This window comes from Sminthopsis crassicaudata, chromosome 3, assembly GCF_048593235.1.
Source record: "Sminthopsis crassicaudata isolate SCR6 chromosome 3, ASM4859323v1, whole genome shotgun sequence".
Classification (NCBI taxonomy): Eukaryota; Metazoa; Chordata; class Mammalia; order Dasyuromorphia; family Dasyuridae; genus Sminthopsis; species Sminthopsis crassicaudata.
In genome coordinates, this window is record NC_133619.1 from 503,210,160 (window position 1) to 503,226,762 (window position 16,603).

The 16,603-nt window shown below is 31.9% G+C and overlaps 2 protein-coding genes across 2 annotated transcripts; both read right to left on the reverse strand.

Annotated features, from left to right (window-relative positions):
* Window positions 1-7,454: 7,454 nt before the first annotated feature.
* On the reverse strand, window positions 7,455-8,384 carry LOC141559748 (olfactory receptor 8G1-like). Its single transcript, XM_074297457.1, has one exon. It carries the CDS (start codon window positions 8,382-8,384, stop codon window positions 7,455-7,457), a length of 930 nt encoding a protein of 309 aa, XP_074153558.1.
* A 6,530-nt stretch (window positions 8,385-14,914) lies between these two features.
* LOC141559750 (olfactory receptor 8G50-like) lies at window positions 14,915-15,856 on the reverse strand. The gene has a single exon (XM_074297458.1). It carries the CDS (start codon window positions 15,842-15,844, stop codon window positions 14,915-14,917), a length of 930 nt encoding a protein of 309 aa, XP_074153559.1. The 5' UTR covers window positions 15,845-15,856.
* Window positions 15,857-16,603: the final 747 nt, after the last annotated feature.

Consider the following 16,603-nt stretch of genomic DNA (forward strand, 5'->3'; position numbering starts at 1 on the left):
AGTCTTGCTCTTCTAAATACCCCTTGAATAACGTGGAACTTTGCTACATAATCAGATATCACTTGTTCCTGGAATAAAACAGAGCAAAGAGAATTTTTCCCTTGTGATACTTAGTCTGTCCCTTTAAGGAGAAAGTCTTGATAATATTATAGTTATTTTATTATTTTACTCTTCATAGCAAATTTCTATAATTAGACAGTTGAATAATTGAAGTTTTCTTGTTGCAATACTAAATCTATTAATAGATTGGTGCTAAAATATCTTTGAGTTGGTACAATAGGTTGCAAGTGTGAAATATCTTACTGCTTTCATTTGAATTTGTCAACATTTCCATATCCTAAACAACTAAAAAATGAGCTCTTGGACTTACCATTTACTTGCTAGTAGTCAGTCATATATTCATGCATAGTATTAGCTCCTTGAAATATATCATTTGTCAAAATGATATGGGGATTTAAAGGGCTATAAAGTCATTTATACCCTTTGAATTAGAAATACAACAAAAAGGAAAAATACTTATATGTACAAAAATATTTATAGACGATCTCTTCTCGGGGCAAAGAATTGGAGATTGAGAAAATGCCCATCAACTGGGGTGTGGCTAAATAAATTAGTATATGATTATTATGGAATATTATTTTATGAGAAATGATGAGCAAAATGCTCTCAGAAAAACCTAGAACGTCTAGCAAAGTGAAATGTACTATGTACAAAGCAATAGCAATGTTATGATCAAGTGTGGATGACTTTGTGATTCTTACCAATACAATGATCTAAGACTACTCTGAAGGATGTACGATGAAAATTTCTATCTATACCCAGAAAAAAAAAACTGATTATGTCTGAATACTGATAGAACCATACTCTTTTTTAATTTTATTTTTCTTGAAGATTTTTTTTGGGGGGGCAGAGGATCTGTCTTTACTTTCACATCATGATTATTATGGAAAAGTTTTACATAACTCACATGTCCCTTCATGAAGGAATGCAGGCATAAGGAGGAAAAGAGAAAATCTGGAACTCAAAGTTTTAAAAACAAATGTAAAAAAATTGTTTGATATGTAACTGAAAAAATAAAATATTAAATATAAAGTTCAAAAAGAACATAGGAATAATAACCTCAAAAGAGGGGAATAAGATATAGATAAATAAATAGAGAAGTAAAATATGAGAAAACAACAGGTTAGATTGTTTTTTCCAAGAACTATTATACATATTATGCACACACATCTGAATATGTACATATACATACCCACATATGTATGATTGACTTCCAAATATTTCTAATGGGATATATAGGCCTTGAATATGTTTTAGGAAGTTCTCAAAAACTGGATTCGGGATTTTACATATAAAAAATTGCACTAAGAATTTTTAGGAAATTTTGAATCATCTTTATCTTATTTTGAAATCATTGTCTAATAATTTTAAATTATTAGAAGGGTTCATTTTCTAAGTCAGGTCTTCAAGGATTTTTGTTTTTAGATTTTTTTCCTTCAGCCTACAGGTGGCAGTGTCCAGATCAGATATAGGATTTAGGTAAACATAGAAGCATCAAGTATTATATAAAAACTAAAATTCTCTGAGATAAATTATGAGTTCTTAATTTGATATTTTTCTCGTAACTCTGTTGTTAATATGAAGACCAAGTTTGAGCTGGTTTTTACTACATGAACTATTTTCTGGAAAAGCAAATTTAGAAGGTTGTATTAAATTGTATTGGGATTGCAGTGGATACAATGCCAGGCCTGGAGTCAGGAAGACTCATCTTCCTGAATTTAAATCTGGCTACAAACACTTATTAACTGTGTGATTCTAGACAAATCATCCAATCCTATTTACTTTCCTGAAAATTAAGCTGGAGAAAGAAAGGACAAATCACTTTAGTATCTTTGTCAAGAAGTTTTACATTGACATTGAGTCTTGTTACTGGTAAATAGTAGCAGAATTAGTGGGAATCTTTGTCAGTGACTTTGAATCAGAATAGCAGATTTGCTAGGAAGAACTTCCTTTAGACCTTCCCTGAGGATGAGGCCTATTTCAGAAGATGAAGGGAAGATGTTTTTAGAAACCTGATGACTACATGGGACACCTGAGACTCAAGGTGAAATATTTGGATTAAATTTAAATTGAAAGTGGCTTACCAGGTTTTAAGGAGACTCGCTGTTATTTAATATTGGTCATTATTATATTGTTTTGTCTTTTTATTTCAAGTTTTTTATATGTGCTGAGTTTTCTTGGTTACTTTGGGGACATGAAAATCTTCCCTCTCCAATTAGTTTGTTTAGTTTGATTAGTCCTCTAAGCAGTGTGATCTGCAGTCTGATTTTGTTTTTCTATAGAATCTGTTTAGCAAGGTTTGTCTCCTCAGGGATTATATGACATTATGACCCTGCTTGTACTCTTTTTGCCTTTAACCCTACTTATTTAATGCACCTTAAGGTAGATTATTATTCTGTCCAGAAATCTGTAATAGGTGGAACATTTTAACAAGTGATGCTGAGAGCTGATCACAGTAGGAGGGATATTACATTTAAGAAAATCATTAGTGATGCCATTTAATTTTTTCTCATTTTTTAAAACTAAGTTTCAATTGCTTTTAAGTCACCTGATTTTGAAGAAGTCACAAAATAACTCCCTATTTTGAAGGTCATGCAATGTTAAGAATGTCACAAAACTACCTGGTCTCTCTCTCAACTTACTCTAACCTGAACCTCTCCATCAATAAAAAAGCAGGTGTCTCAATTCCTGTAATAATTAGGAGTTTTCCATTAATTCTAATAGCTTCTTGGTTCACCTTCCGTAATGTGTTTTGACTAAAGACACATTCATGCCAGAGAAATGTAATATCGAGGCAGGTTATATTAAAAAAAAAAAAAGTTTTTGGCTTTTCCTTTGAAAGCTTCAGAAATTAGGGCAGCTAGGTGGCACAGAGTATAGAGCACTAACCCTGAAGTCAGGAGGACCTGAGTTCAAATCCAGTCTCAGATACTTAACACTTCCTAGCTGTGTGACCCTAGGCAAGTCCCTTAACCTCAATTGCCTCAGTAAAAAGAAAAGAAGGAAGGAAAGAAGGAAGGAAGGAAGCTTCTGCATGTTGTAGGGAATGAGTTGATTTCCAAATACCTGGGTTTCTTGACAGGATTCTTTTTATACCAGGTTATCATAATATTTCCCATAGCACTAATTTCCTCCTCAGGAAAGAATGCAGGTAGCAATTGTAATTTTGTTCCAGTGATTCCAATATGTTTTTAATAAGTTAATTATTTTCTATAGACTCTTGGCTCTTTAGCCAAGCAAATCTTCATCCTCAGAGGATGAACTAGTATGAAAATCTCAGTAATAGTTTTCTATTGCCTCAGGCCCATCTCCCAACTTCTGGCCAATTCTCTAATCCAATTTTCCAACTGGACTAGGAAAATTTCCTGAGTTGTTTCATTTGGCTTAACAGTCATGAAGCTGGAAAATTTCATCTTTTCAAAGAGTGAACCAGAATAGAATTACATCTCGAAGCTCTCCTAAATAATATTATTTTAGTGAAGATAATTTTTAATGTCAAGATGCACTCCTGATCAATATCTCTTTTTGAGAAGGGATACCCAAACCATGTATCCAAGGCCTAATTCCTTTTCCAACAAATACTAGTCACACACACATTACCTCTAGTGAAATGCAAATAAATCCATTTATCCAAGCTGATAGCAAGCAGATTTCAGAGAAGTCATAACAACAAGAATATATTAGATAATACACAGAGTGAATGAGCTTTCCCAATAGGAGTGAGATATCTGACCTCAACCAAAAGAGAGTCCTAGACCTCACTTTGCTGAGGGGAAAAATTCCTGATATTGGTAATGTACTAAGCATTAAGTAGCCAGATGAGTAACCTTGAGTCCCTGCTTATTAAATCTTACCTTTCCACTTTTCAGAATTCACATATAATTCTAGAAAATATTAAGTATGTATACTGTGTAAGGTACCTTGTTGAAGTAAATTGTTTTTAAGTCTATAGTATGTGCCAATAACTAAGCTAAATGAACACCACAAATGCATAAATCAAGGCTGTCAGCAATATGGAGAAATTTGTATTCTAAAGGAGAAGATGACATTTAAGTAGGAGAGGTGGACAGGGTGAGATCATTTGATCTAGAAAATTATAAGGATTTGGGGTGAATTTATAGAACAATTGATTGATTATTTCTTCACAAGTAGAGATGAAAATGTATATGTTTATGGGCACAATTGTTGCATTGCAGGAAGATGGTTAGATTGCATTGAGATGGGTCTGTGAAGGGTTCTGTATAGTAAATTTTCACCACACAGAAGTCTAGGACCCCAGAACAGGAAATGGAATGAAAGATCTGGATGTGACTAAGAAGTTAAAAGTGGTCAAAGCACTGTAGTAGGAAGATGGATAACCAGAGAGGCCAAAATGAAATCATTCTTGCCCTCAAGAAATTTACCTTCACAGCAATACAGTGTGGTACATATTATAATAATAACATGGAATTTTCACCAATGAAAAGTTATTTCATTCCTAGGGATGGCTTCAGATTTTGTGTGGAACAACCACTGTAGTGTAACTGTCTGTTCCCTTTAAAAGCTTGCACTAGGAAATGGATATCTAGAATTCTGAACTTCGAACTTTTTGAGTTCTAGACTCTTTTGTAACTACTAAAAATTAAGTACTTCAAAACACTTTCATTTTTGTAAGTTATATCCATCTATAATTACCATATTAGAAACTAAAATATTTTCATATAATTATTAAAATGGTTTTGACCTCAAGGATCCATGAAAGGGTTTTGGAGACCTTCCAGGAATCTCCCTGAAAGTCACTGATGCAAAGTAAAGCACCAGAAAGATGGAAAAATTTTATGGATTATGTTTAGAGTAAAATCAGTTAGAATCAAAAGTTTATTCTATCCATCTGTCTGGCTGTGTCTCTATTATCCATAATGTATATTTTATATGTTCACTTTCATAATATCTCTCTCTTCACACTCAAATATATTTCTATTCTTAATTTATGTGTATATATGTATATTTACACGTGTATACATACATACACACACACATATATATACATATTGTTTAATGTAACAGGTAACTTCAAGAAAAGAGTTATACCAAGATTACCATATGAATTAAAAGGGAGTTTAAAGGAACTGAAATAAACTAAAAGTTCTACATATTTTAAAGATTAAGGGATAATTTTTGAATAAATATCTACTGACATACAAAGTTGCAAATCAGGACTAATTTTTGTTTCTCAAAGAAATTAAGAAGCAATTGAAAGATGCATTTTTACTGTAAGATTGACAAAACATAGAGTTTTAAGAACTCTAAGATGAGACCCAAACATAGTAAAATAAACATTGTAAATTGTGTGTGTATATATATATATATATATATATATATATATATATATATACTATTTACAATGTACTATATATATACACACATACATACATAGACACACAGACATATTTACATACACATATATAAACACATTATATAAATATAAATAAAATATATTAAATAAACAGATATGATAACTTGCTATATTCCCAGAATCAATAGTTTTTAAAGAAATCCTTATTGCTTTCTCTATCTTTCTGTACACATATGTAATGAACTTTAATCTACAATTCATGATCTAGCTTTCTTAGGAGTAGTAATTTATTTAATTTAAATGAAAATAATGTTTGAGATGTGAACTTTATGTTTCATAATATTTCCATAATTTCACACATTAACATATATATGTATATATATATATATTATATATATTAGAGTATATGACCTTGTAGTTTATGTATCATAATTTGTTCAAATACTTTTCATATTGGCAAATTAGACTACATATACCTCTATACATAGAATGAAATAATATATTGTCAGCTAAAATTTTCCAGTTTTTGACAAAAAATTAAGGAAAAAAAAAACAATTCTAAAAGTAAATGAGGTTATCTACTCAGCAGAAAAAATGGGGAAAGAAGAGACCATGATCTAGAGTTTATCATTTGTTCTTTATTCTTTTTAATGGGAAGTCAGCTGGCTCTTGATAGTAGAGCCAGTGACTCACAAAGTGGTTCCAGAGGCTATGTGAATCTCAACATTCAGCTTCCTGGCATTGAATCTCCCCCTTTTCATCTTTTCATAATCCTTATCATTTAAGATGTCCTATAAGGAGTAAAATATTGGTCTCCTTATAATTGAACCTTGAGTTAACTGTTACATATAAATACACAATATCCATGGAAAGAAGGGGCAACAAGTTACATGGCAGTGAGATATATTTATAAGGAAAACAAAGGCAATTTACAACTTTTAAACTTCAGGGCTCAGATAGCCTTTCTGTAGCTAAGTTGTTTGTTACTAGGGCTAGCTTCCTTTTTTATAGAATTTTACCATATAACAAATAATGTTTTTTAAAGACAATAAAGAAATAAGAGAGGGAAAAACCAACAAAACCAATCAATATATTGAAAAAAAATGTGAAAATATCTGTATTATTCCATACCTGTGGCATGGTCAGCTTTAAAACACCCAATGTTGCTTGTGCTCCTATGGTTTCAAGCTTAAGAATGTACCTTTAATAGCTCCAGCAGAAAAATGCAGTTGAAATAAAATTTCCCACTGACACTCCTCCCTGCCTATATGAAGCCATCTTAAAAAATGATTACAAGATTAAAGAATTTCTTTATGTATTATGTTAGAAGATGAATTCTTAACACTTTTTTGCATATCCATTCACAGTTAAAACAGTAATTGTGATTTCTTCACTTAGATTTCTCTATATAGATGACTATATAATGTTTTGAAGAAGAGATACAAAGAATAAGGATCAAGAGACTCGTATTCACGATTTGGTTTTGCTCTTAATTCTGTGATTATGAACAAGGCATTTGTCTTCCGTTAGATATAGTTAATTCAGCTAAAAAAATAAGGGATTGAATTTGAAAACTGTTAAATCTTCTAGCCTTAGCATTCTCAGTAACATTCATCATGTGAAATTTTGGAAATTTAACTGCTAGTTGCAAAAAATCATTGACCCACAGAGGAACATTTAGGAAAAAATGTTTTTGTTTTTTTCATAAAGATTATCAAAATAGAAAAATCAATTCTTCAAATATTAGAAGCAGGTAAATCCATTTTGAATTTCACAGCCCATTTGACAAGCAAGTCAGAGGAGGATAAATGTTGGGCTCTAGTTAATTACAAATATGGGACTGAGTTGGACTTCTAATTAATTAATTATAAGACAGCATATTTGGTTTGTACAAATCTCTCTCAATTTTCCCCTCCTTGCTCTCTTTCTCTCCTCCTTCCTTTTCTTATTCTCTCCCTCCTCCTTGTCTTTCCCTCTCTTCATCCCTTCCACCTTCCCTCCACAACACAACAATATCCAGTAAACCCATTAACCTAATATTCTAATATTTCTCTTTTTATTAAAATGTTCTTTCTATCACTTTCTTCAAGGCAATTTTGACATCTTTATTTCTCAGACTATAGATAAGGGGGTTTAACATGGGTACAATGACAGTATAAAAGACAGAAGACACTTTCCCCTGATCCATAGAATTGACTGAAGAAGGCTGCAGGTACATGAATGCAAGAGAGCCAAAGAATACACCAACTGCTATAATATGGGAGCTGCAGGTACTGAAGGCTTTTGACCTGCCTTCACTGGACTGAATTTTTAAAATGCTAGTAATGATGAAAATATAAGAACAAATAATTGTTAGTGTTGGGAAAATGATATTAAATGTACTGAATGACAGGAGTACCACTTCATTGACATAAGTGCTCGAACAAGAGAGTTTCAAAAGTGGAAGGAGATCACAGAAGTAATGATTAATAGCATTTTCCTTACAGAAGAACACTTTAAGCAAACAACTTGTGTGAGCTGCGGTCCCAGCGAGGGCCAATGTATACACTCCACACATCAAACCTAACCATACCTGATAAGACATGATAAGACTATAACGAAGGGGATAGCATATAGCAACATAGCGGTCATATGCCATCGCAGCCAACATTTGACATTCAGATATAGCAAAAATGGTAAAAAAACAGAACTGAGTTGTGCACTCAGGGTAGGAAATGGTGTTCTTCTCTGATAAAAAGTTCATTAGCATTTTGGGTATGATGACAGTTGATTGGCAGAGATCAATGAAGGACAAATTGCACAGGAAATAATACATGGGGTTGTGTAGATGAGAACTCAGTCCAATAAGTATGATCATGCCCAGGTTCCCCATCACAGTGAATACATAAATCCCTAGGAACAGGAAGAAGAGTGGCAGTTGGAGCTCAGGCTGATCTGTTAGCCCTATGAGGATGAATTCAGTCACTAGTGAATAATTGTTTTTCTCCATTTTTTTTGACTGTAGAGTAAGAATCTGTATACAAGAAGAAAAAAATAGTCTTTGTCATTACAAATCTAACATGAGGCCTCAAGTGGAGCAATAAAGTTATATTATAAATTCTTTTGATTTTTTTGTATTAGTTTTTTCCTTTATTTCAAAATAAAGATTGGCCTCTTTATAGGAATGAGTCATATGAACCATTCTATTGGGAAGAGCCATGCTTTAATCTTTCCTACATATAGTAGTCATAATATTTTTGATTCATATAATTATTTTCAAAGATATTTACTCACAATCTAAAATTATGTAAAACATGTATGTATGTATTGAATATGTAAAATCTTTTTTGGCATTTTTATTGTAGTAAGTTTATTTATTTTTAGTACACATTGCTTAATGAATCATGGTGGGAGAGAAAAATTAGAGCAAAATAGAAAAACCGTGGGAGAGATTTAAAAAAACAACAGAAAAATGAAGTGAACCTAGCATGTGTTGATTTACTTTCAATCTTCTTTGTTCTTTTTCTGGATGCAAATGACATTTTCTGTCCATAGTTTATTGGGATTGCTTTAGATCACTGAACCATTGAGAAAGAACCAAGCCTTTCATAACTTATCATTGCACATTCTTGCTGTTATTGTGCACAATATATTCTTGATTCTGCTTGTTCATTAATCTTCATCACTCTGGCTATTACTGAATGACTAATAATAATCCAATTCAAGCTTTTATGGCTCATTGTGTTTTAATGGTTTAGAATGAGTGTAAATAGCAACTGTTTTCTATTCTATCAGGAAATTTTGAGTCTTTCTCTTCTTCATTCATATTTTTTGAAGGTAAATTAAACGATCTTTGTCTTAATTGTTATCTAGCATTTGCCCATGGAAAGGACCTCTTAAATAAACATGGTCATGGGAAATGACCTTAATTTTGAAAAGCCAAGATCATCCACTGGATGTTTTAACCATTGGATTTTGATAATTCCAGAGGAAAGAGTGTTTTTTTTTGTTTGTTTGTTTGTTTTTTTGTTTTGTTTTTTGTTTTTTTTTCTTAACCACTGGATTGTGATAGTTCCAGAGGGAAGAGTGAGTCTTGGGACTTTGGCAGCTATGTTTCACTTATATCCAATTCACAAGTATGTCAGAACTAATGCCATAATCTATGAAAACAAAAAGATATACCAAAACAACAGATGGTATGTTTGACACCAAGCTTGGAGACATAATCAACTCACAGTTTGACAAACAAATGATTAAAAAATATCATAAGTTAGGGCAATGGGCATACTCTAACAAAGAAACAAACAAATAACATTTAATAAATATAAATGTAAAACATGGAATGACAGCTAAAAGAATAAATTCTAAAAATGCAAAAATATGGAAGCAAGTTTAGAGGTCAGTTTTTTGTTAGAGATCCAGGATTTTATTAGACAACAAACTCTATATAAGTGAGCAATTTAAGATGGTGGTCCAAAAAAAATTATGTTACCTTATGTTCCCTGAAAAGGCTTATGGTTTCCAGGAATAAGGAACTGACCACATTTTACCTTGTTTAAACCATACATGCTGACTTGGTCTGGTTTTCTTTTTCATACTGAAGAAAGGATATTGACAAAATAGGGAACATCCAGAAAAGGTCAATGAGAGACATTAATGATCTCATCTATTCAAATATATGCCATATAAGTATAAGTTCAATAACTTGTGAAAGTTTAGCATGGAGAAGGGAAGAAACAGAAAGAAATAATAATTATTTCCAAATATTTTAAAAGCTATTATGTGAAAAGAAATTATATGTAAAAGTTTGTCCCAATGGACATAGATCTAATATAAAGCATAAATTTGAAAAAAAGCAAATTTAGGCTTCATATGAAGATAAAATCTGAAACAACTGTATATAACCCTAAGGGAAATATATTGCCATGATAGTCATTGGTTCCATTTAAATTAAGCTCTTTAAGCTATATTATTAACACTGCTGTAGGTTCATTAAGGGGAAATGATGGGATAGGGTTTGAATTAGATGACATGTTCTTTCTAATTATAAAGAATGCTATAATTCTGTAATTTTGAGGTGTTCTTCATATCTAAAAAGAAAACAAAAAAACTTTTTATTCAAAAAACCACTAGTACCCAATATCACACACAGTCAGTAATGGATACAGTCAATGTGGAGATGTTCTTTCTTTTATAAAGCCTTGATGTTCCATTATCTTTATTTAGAAGAAAAAATAATGCCAAATTAACCAACTACTTACCCTTTAGCTTTGGATCTTAAAGATTCTTGCCATAAAGTACATGGCTTTTATTAAACTTCGTATAGTCAAGTCATGATCAGAGCCTTCCAATCTTTGTTAATGTTGATGGGAATTAGGACATAGAATTCAATCTCTAAAATGGTCTTGAAATTTATTTGCTTTGCAAATTATTATTTCTAATTGTTACTTTTAGCTAATTGCTCTTAACTGCAAATTTAACCTATTCTTATGGCTAACATAACCTCCTTCACCATAGGTAAAGAAATAGTATTCATTGATAGCAACAGAGCTCCTGATGATGCAACTTAAGGCTTTTTATAAGATATTTGGGACCTCATTAGTAATACACATACAAAGACTTCCACTGGGACTCATCTCATAAGGGATTCCCCTTTCCTGAGAAGTCATTAATACTTTTTCTACTTCTTAGTTCTTTCATTTTTTTTCCGCTGTTCTCTAAAGAGAGAAGACAACATAAAATGGTAGGAGTGGCTGGAGGACACAATTGATCCAAAAATTATAGGGATTGTGAATGGATTGTGAAAATTTTTTTCTAAGAATAATTATAATTTCGATCATTATTTTCAAAAGTAATGGTGAAAAGTGTGTGTGTGTATGTGTGTGTGTGTCTGTATGTGTGTGAAGATTACTATATTGCATTAATATGTTTTTTTGAAGAGTCATACACAGCAAGCTCTCTTCTCTCAAGAGTTCAGGACTCCTGAGCAGAAATACAGGGATGCATCTGACAGAGAAGAAGAAGGTGAATCAAATCACCATGACAGGAAAATGGATGGCAAAATAGATTTTTTGCTAGAGATAAAAATCATTTTTTCCCTAAAGAAGCTTCATAATTCACAATAACACAGTACGGCAACATAATAATAATAGAATTTTAACCAATGGAAAATCATTTCATTGAAATACAATTGTTTCCGATTTTGTAGCAATCACTTCTTGTATTATGATACATATATCTGCGACTATGAATCTCAAACTTTTTGGTCTTAGGACTCTTTATGATACTAAATATTGAATATTCCTAAAACTTTTTTTATTTATTGAGTTATATCTGTGTTTACCATTTTAGAAATTGAAACATCTTAGTATTATATGAAAATACTTTTGACCTTAAACCCAAGGGGGGTGGAATGGCTGTTTTTAATTTGTCTTTTTATTCTCCATGATTAAAATACTATGTTACATTTGTAAATTGTAAATTAAATATTTGATGGATTGGATTGAACTGATTACAGGGACCAGGACTTTTCACCACTGTGCTGAGGACAAAAGTGAATCACTAAATGAATAAACATATAATTATTACAATCATCATTATTCTGTATTACAATATTATTTTTATAATAATAATTATTATTATTACCAACTGTAAATTCTAGGCATAGGAAGTCATTTCTTTGCAAGGGATCCATTCAAATTTTGTTAATGGCTATCATAGTATGACAGTATATTGTTCTCTTTGAAAGCTTATATTGAGAAAGATAGATCTATAGCACTGGTTCTCAAATTCTTATTCTCAAGAGCCCTTTACATAAATAAACAGTGGGATATGTATAGATTTACTACATTAAGAATAGAAATATTTTGTTTTATTATGAAAAAAAAAGTTTTGACCTTATAGACACCATGAAAAGATTTTGGAGACTTCCCAGGAATTTCTCTACCACACGCTGAGAGCCACTGATCCAAAGCAAAACACCAGAATTGTCGGGGGGAAATTTTTTCTTTTTTTATCTTTAAAGAAAGGCTTGAAGAATTAAAAATTTATTTTATCTGTAATTTATCAAACTTTATTATTTATGTATATTACATATAAAATCAATATTAATGCTTTCTCAATACTCAAATATTTGTATATTTTAAATGTATACATATGTGTGTATAGTAATCTATATACTAGGTAATTTCAAGGATAAAGGAACAACAGGATTACAATATAAATTAAGAGAGGGCTAAAAGGAAAAATTTTAATATATTATATTATATTTATATTTATATTTATAATATATGATATTTATATATTATATTTAGAACCAACTTAGACAATAATTTCTGGATGAACATCTAGTTAACATGCAAAGTTGCTAATATGAACATCTTTGTTCTTCAAAGAAATTATGAAGCAATTAGTAAATGCATTTTTAGTGTAAAATATTACAAGACAGAACCTAGAGTTTTAAGGACTCTAGAATGATCACTAAAATAAACAGATAAAATAACTTCCTATATTCTCAGGACCTTGCTACTTTATCTTTCAGTAAACATATATACAATAAAGTTTAATATATTGTTTGTGACCTAGTTTCCTAGGTATTTTATTCTATTTAATTTCAACTAACACTATAAAAAAGTTTTGTTTCTTTATCATATCTCCCTAATTTCCCCATACTAATCTTTTCATAGAATGTTATAATATTACCTGACAATCATGGATCATAATCTATTGAATTACTCATTATATTGAGAAATAAGACAATACCTAACTCAAGAGAAGATATTGTGATTAGATTTATCTAGATAAACCAAAAATTAAAATTATTTATGGCCAAATTAGGAACACAGTTCCAAAATGGATCAAGTTTTGGAATCAACCCCAGATAAGAGAGGATGAAGAGAGAAATCATTACTTCAGCATTGTCTACTATTCTCCCAAGTGGAAAATCATCCACTACCCTCTTATTTTGCCTCTTGAGAGTAGTGATAATGGCAGAGGCAAGGGTTTGTAAGAAATTGCCCCAGAGGCTGATGAATCTTCACACTCAGTTCCCTTTTATCAACTTTCCCACACCAGCTGCCATTTCATCTCCTTCTTGCATGGAACAAACACCATCATACACATTCAATAAGTTCTGTTCTTGCTCTAACCATTCCTGCATTTGTCATTCATTTATCCCAGAGCTCACACTCCTGAGGCAATGGTAGACTCAACAGTTTTAATCTCTTCTACTACAAAGATATAGCTATGAATAAGAATGAAATATTGGTTTCCTCACATTTAAACCTTAAGCAAACTGTAACACTCAAATATAGACAGCATTCATGAAAAAGATAGCTCAGAATGCAATAATAGGTGTACTTAAAAAAATGTATTAAATGTCTATTAAATCCACTTTTAAATTCCAGGGCCTGGAAATCCTTTCTATAGTCAAATTCTTTATTTTCAGGGGTAGCTTTGTTTCTCAGAGTCTTCCTTTGCAAGAATACTTTATAAAGAAAAGAAAGAAAAAAAAGGGAAAGGATAAAAACCAGCAAGCCCCATAAATATGTTGATAAAATTTTTGAAAATGCCTGTCATTCCCTCAACTGTAGCATGGTCAGATTTAAAACATTTAGTATAGCAAAATTCTGTCTGAAAATTCAGATTCTTGTACTGGCTTATGATGCTGAACTTTAGAAAATCTTATTTTCCCGAGATAAGAAGGAAAATACAGTGCCTCTCTGTCTCCCAGAACCACTTCTCTCCTTACCAAGAGTCCATCTATTATGGTGTTACAGGATGGGCTCTTAACACTTCTTACACATCCATTCACATTTAAAGTTGTAATTGTTTTTCCCTCCATTCAATTCTTTTGTCCAGATGATTATGTGTTGTATTGGAAAAGAAAAAAAGTCAAGAATCAAGAGAATTGGATTCAATGTTCTTGGCCAGTTCTAGGGCTAAGAGCAAATAAGTAATCCTCTTTTAGATATAGTTTCTTTAGCTGAAAAACAATGGTTTGGACCTGTAGCTTTAGCATTCTAAATAACATTATCTTGAATAGCTAACCTCTAGTGACAAAAATTGCAGATAGTTCACAGAAGGGCATTTGGAAAAACTGCACACAGTTTATCTGCAATAAGGATATTTAAAATAGTTAATCCAACTCTATAAAATATCAAGAGTAGGTCTGTCCATTGTTGAATTTTGAAAACCACTTGGAATGCAAATCAGGCAGATAACAGGAGGCTAAATGTGGGGAGGGAAAAAGCTTACTGGCTTGAGAAGTTCCCAAAGTACATGTAAGTTGGTCTTCTAAGGAAATATAGATAGGGGGCAGAGTATCTGCTTTCTACAAATTTCTCTCTCTGCCTCTTCTATCTATCTGTCTGTCTCTTTTTGTGTCTGTCTTTCTCCAAATCTCTGTCTCTGTTCCTCAATCTTTCTCCCTTTTTCAGTCTCCATTAAATCCATCACTCCATTTCTTCTTTTACTAGAATGTTCTTTATAGCCTTCTATCTTCCTTTTTTTTCAGTCTCCACTAATGCAATTCTCTTTTTACTAGAATGTTCTTTTTATCAGTTCCCTCAATGAAATTTTGACATCTTTATTCCTCAGACTGTAGATGAGGGGATTTAGCATGGGCACAATGATAGTGTAAAAGATAGAGGACACTTTCCCCTGATCCATGGAGCTGACTGAAGATGGCTGCAGGTACATGAATGCAAGAGAGCCAAAGAATACACCAACTGCTGCAATGTGGGAGCTGCAGGTACTGAAGGCTTTTGATCTGCCTTCAGTGGACTGAATTTTTAAAATGCTAGCAATGATAAAAACATAAGAGCAAATAATGGTCAGTGTTGGGAAAAAGATATTAAACGTGCTGGAGGCCAGAGTCACTATGTCATTGACATAGGTGCTAGAACAAGACAGCTTCAAGAGTGGAAGGAGATCACAGAAGTAATGATTAATTGCATATTCTTTACAGAAAAACACTCTAAGCATGCAGCCTGTATGAGCTGTTGCCCCAATTAGGCCCAATGCATACACTCCACCCACCAACCATGAGCATACTTGATAGGTCATAATAAGACTATAACGGAGGGGATGACATATAGCAACATAGCGGTCATATGCCATGACAGCCAACATTTGACATTCAGAAATGGCAAAAAACCCAAAAAAATAGAACTGAGTCATGCAATCAGAATAAGAGATTGTGTTCTTCTCTGACACAAAATTCACCAGCATCTTGGGTGTGATGACAGTTGATTGACAGAAATCAATGAAGGACAAATTACAGAGGAAATAATACATGGGGTTATGTAGATGTGAACTCAGCCCAATAAGTATAATCATGCCCAGGTTCCCCATCACAGTGACTACATAAATCCCTAGGAATAGGAAGAAGAGTGGCAGCTGGAGCTTAGGCTGGTCTGTCAATCCTATGAGAATGAACTCGGTCACTAGTGAATAATTTCCTCTCTCCATTCTTTTTGAGTGTAGGATAAGAAGAAAAAACAAGAATCTGTTCACAAGAAGAGAAAAAAGAGTCCTCATTACTCCCAGTCTTGAGTGAAATATCAGAAAGAACAATACAATTATTATATAAATTCTTATGATTCTTTTGTCTCTGTCAGTTTTCCTTCATAAATTGAAGACTATCAACCTTGTAGGTATATACAGTATGTAAAGTAGACTTGCTTGACCTTCTCTCCCACATACAATAATAATAATTTATTTTATTTATCTAATTATTTCTAAAGATATTTGTTTACAAAATAAAAAAAATATATATATATAATATTACAATATATGAAATACTTGTAGAACATTGAGGATTATTTTATTAAATGACCATAGTAATCTAGTCTATAATAAACTCAAAGGTCGAAGGTTTTGGAATAAAAACTCATTATTTGACAAAAATTGCTTGGAAAACTGAAAAACAGTATGACAGAAATTAGGTATAGGCCAATATGTCATGCTGAATATCAAGATAAGTTCAAAATAGGTATATGATTCATACAGAAAGGATAATATCATAAACAAATTAAGAGAACATGGAATAAATTTTCTGTAATAATTATGGATAAGGTAAAAATTGAGGACTCAATGAGATATAGAGAGCACTTAAATGTAAAATATATAATTTTGATTATATAAACTTAGGAAGCTTTTGCACAAATAAAACCAATGCAAACAAAATTATGAGAAGACCAGGTAATTGGAAGTAAGAGATTTTGCAAC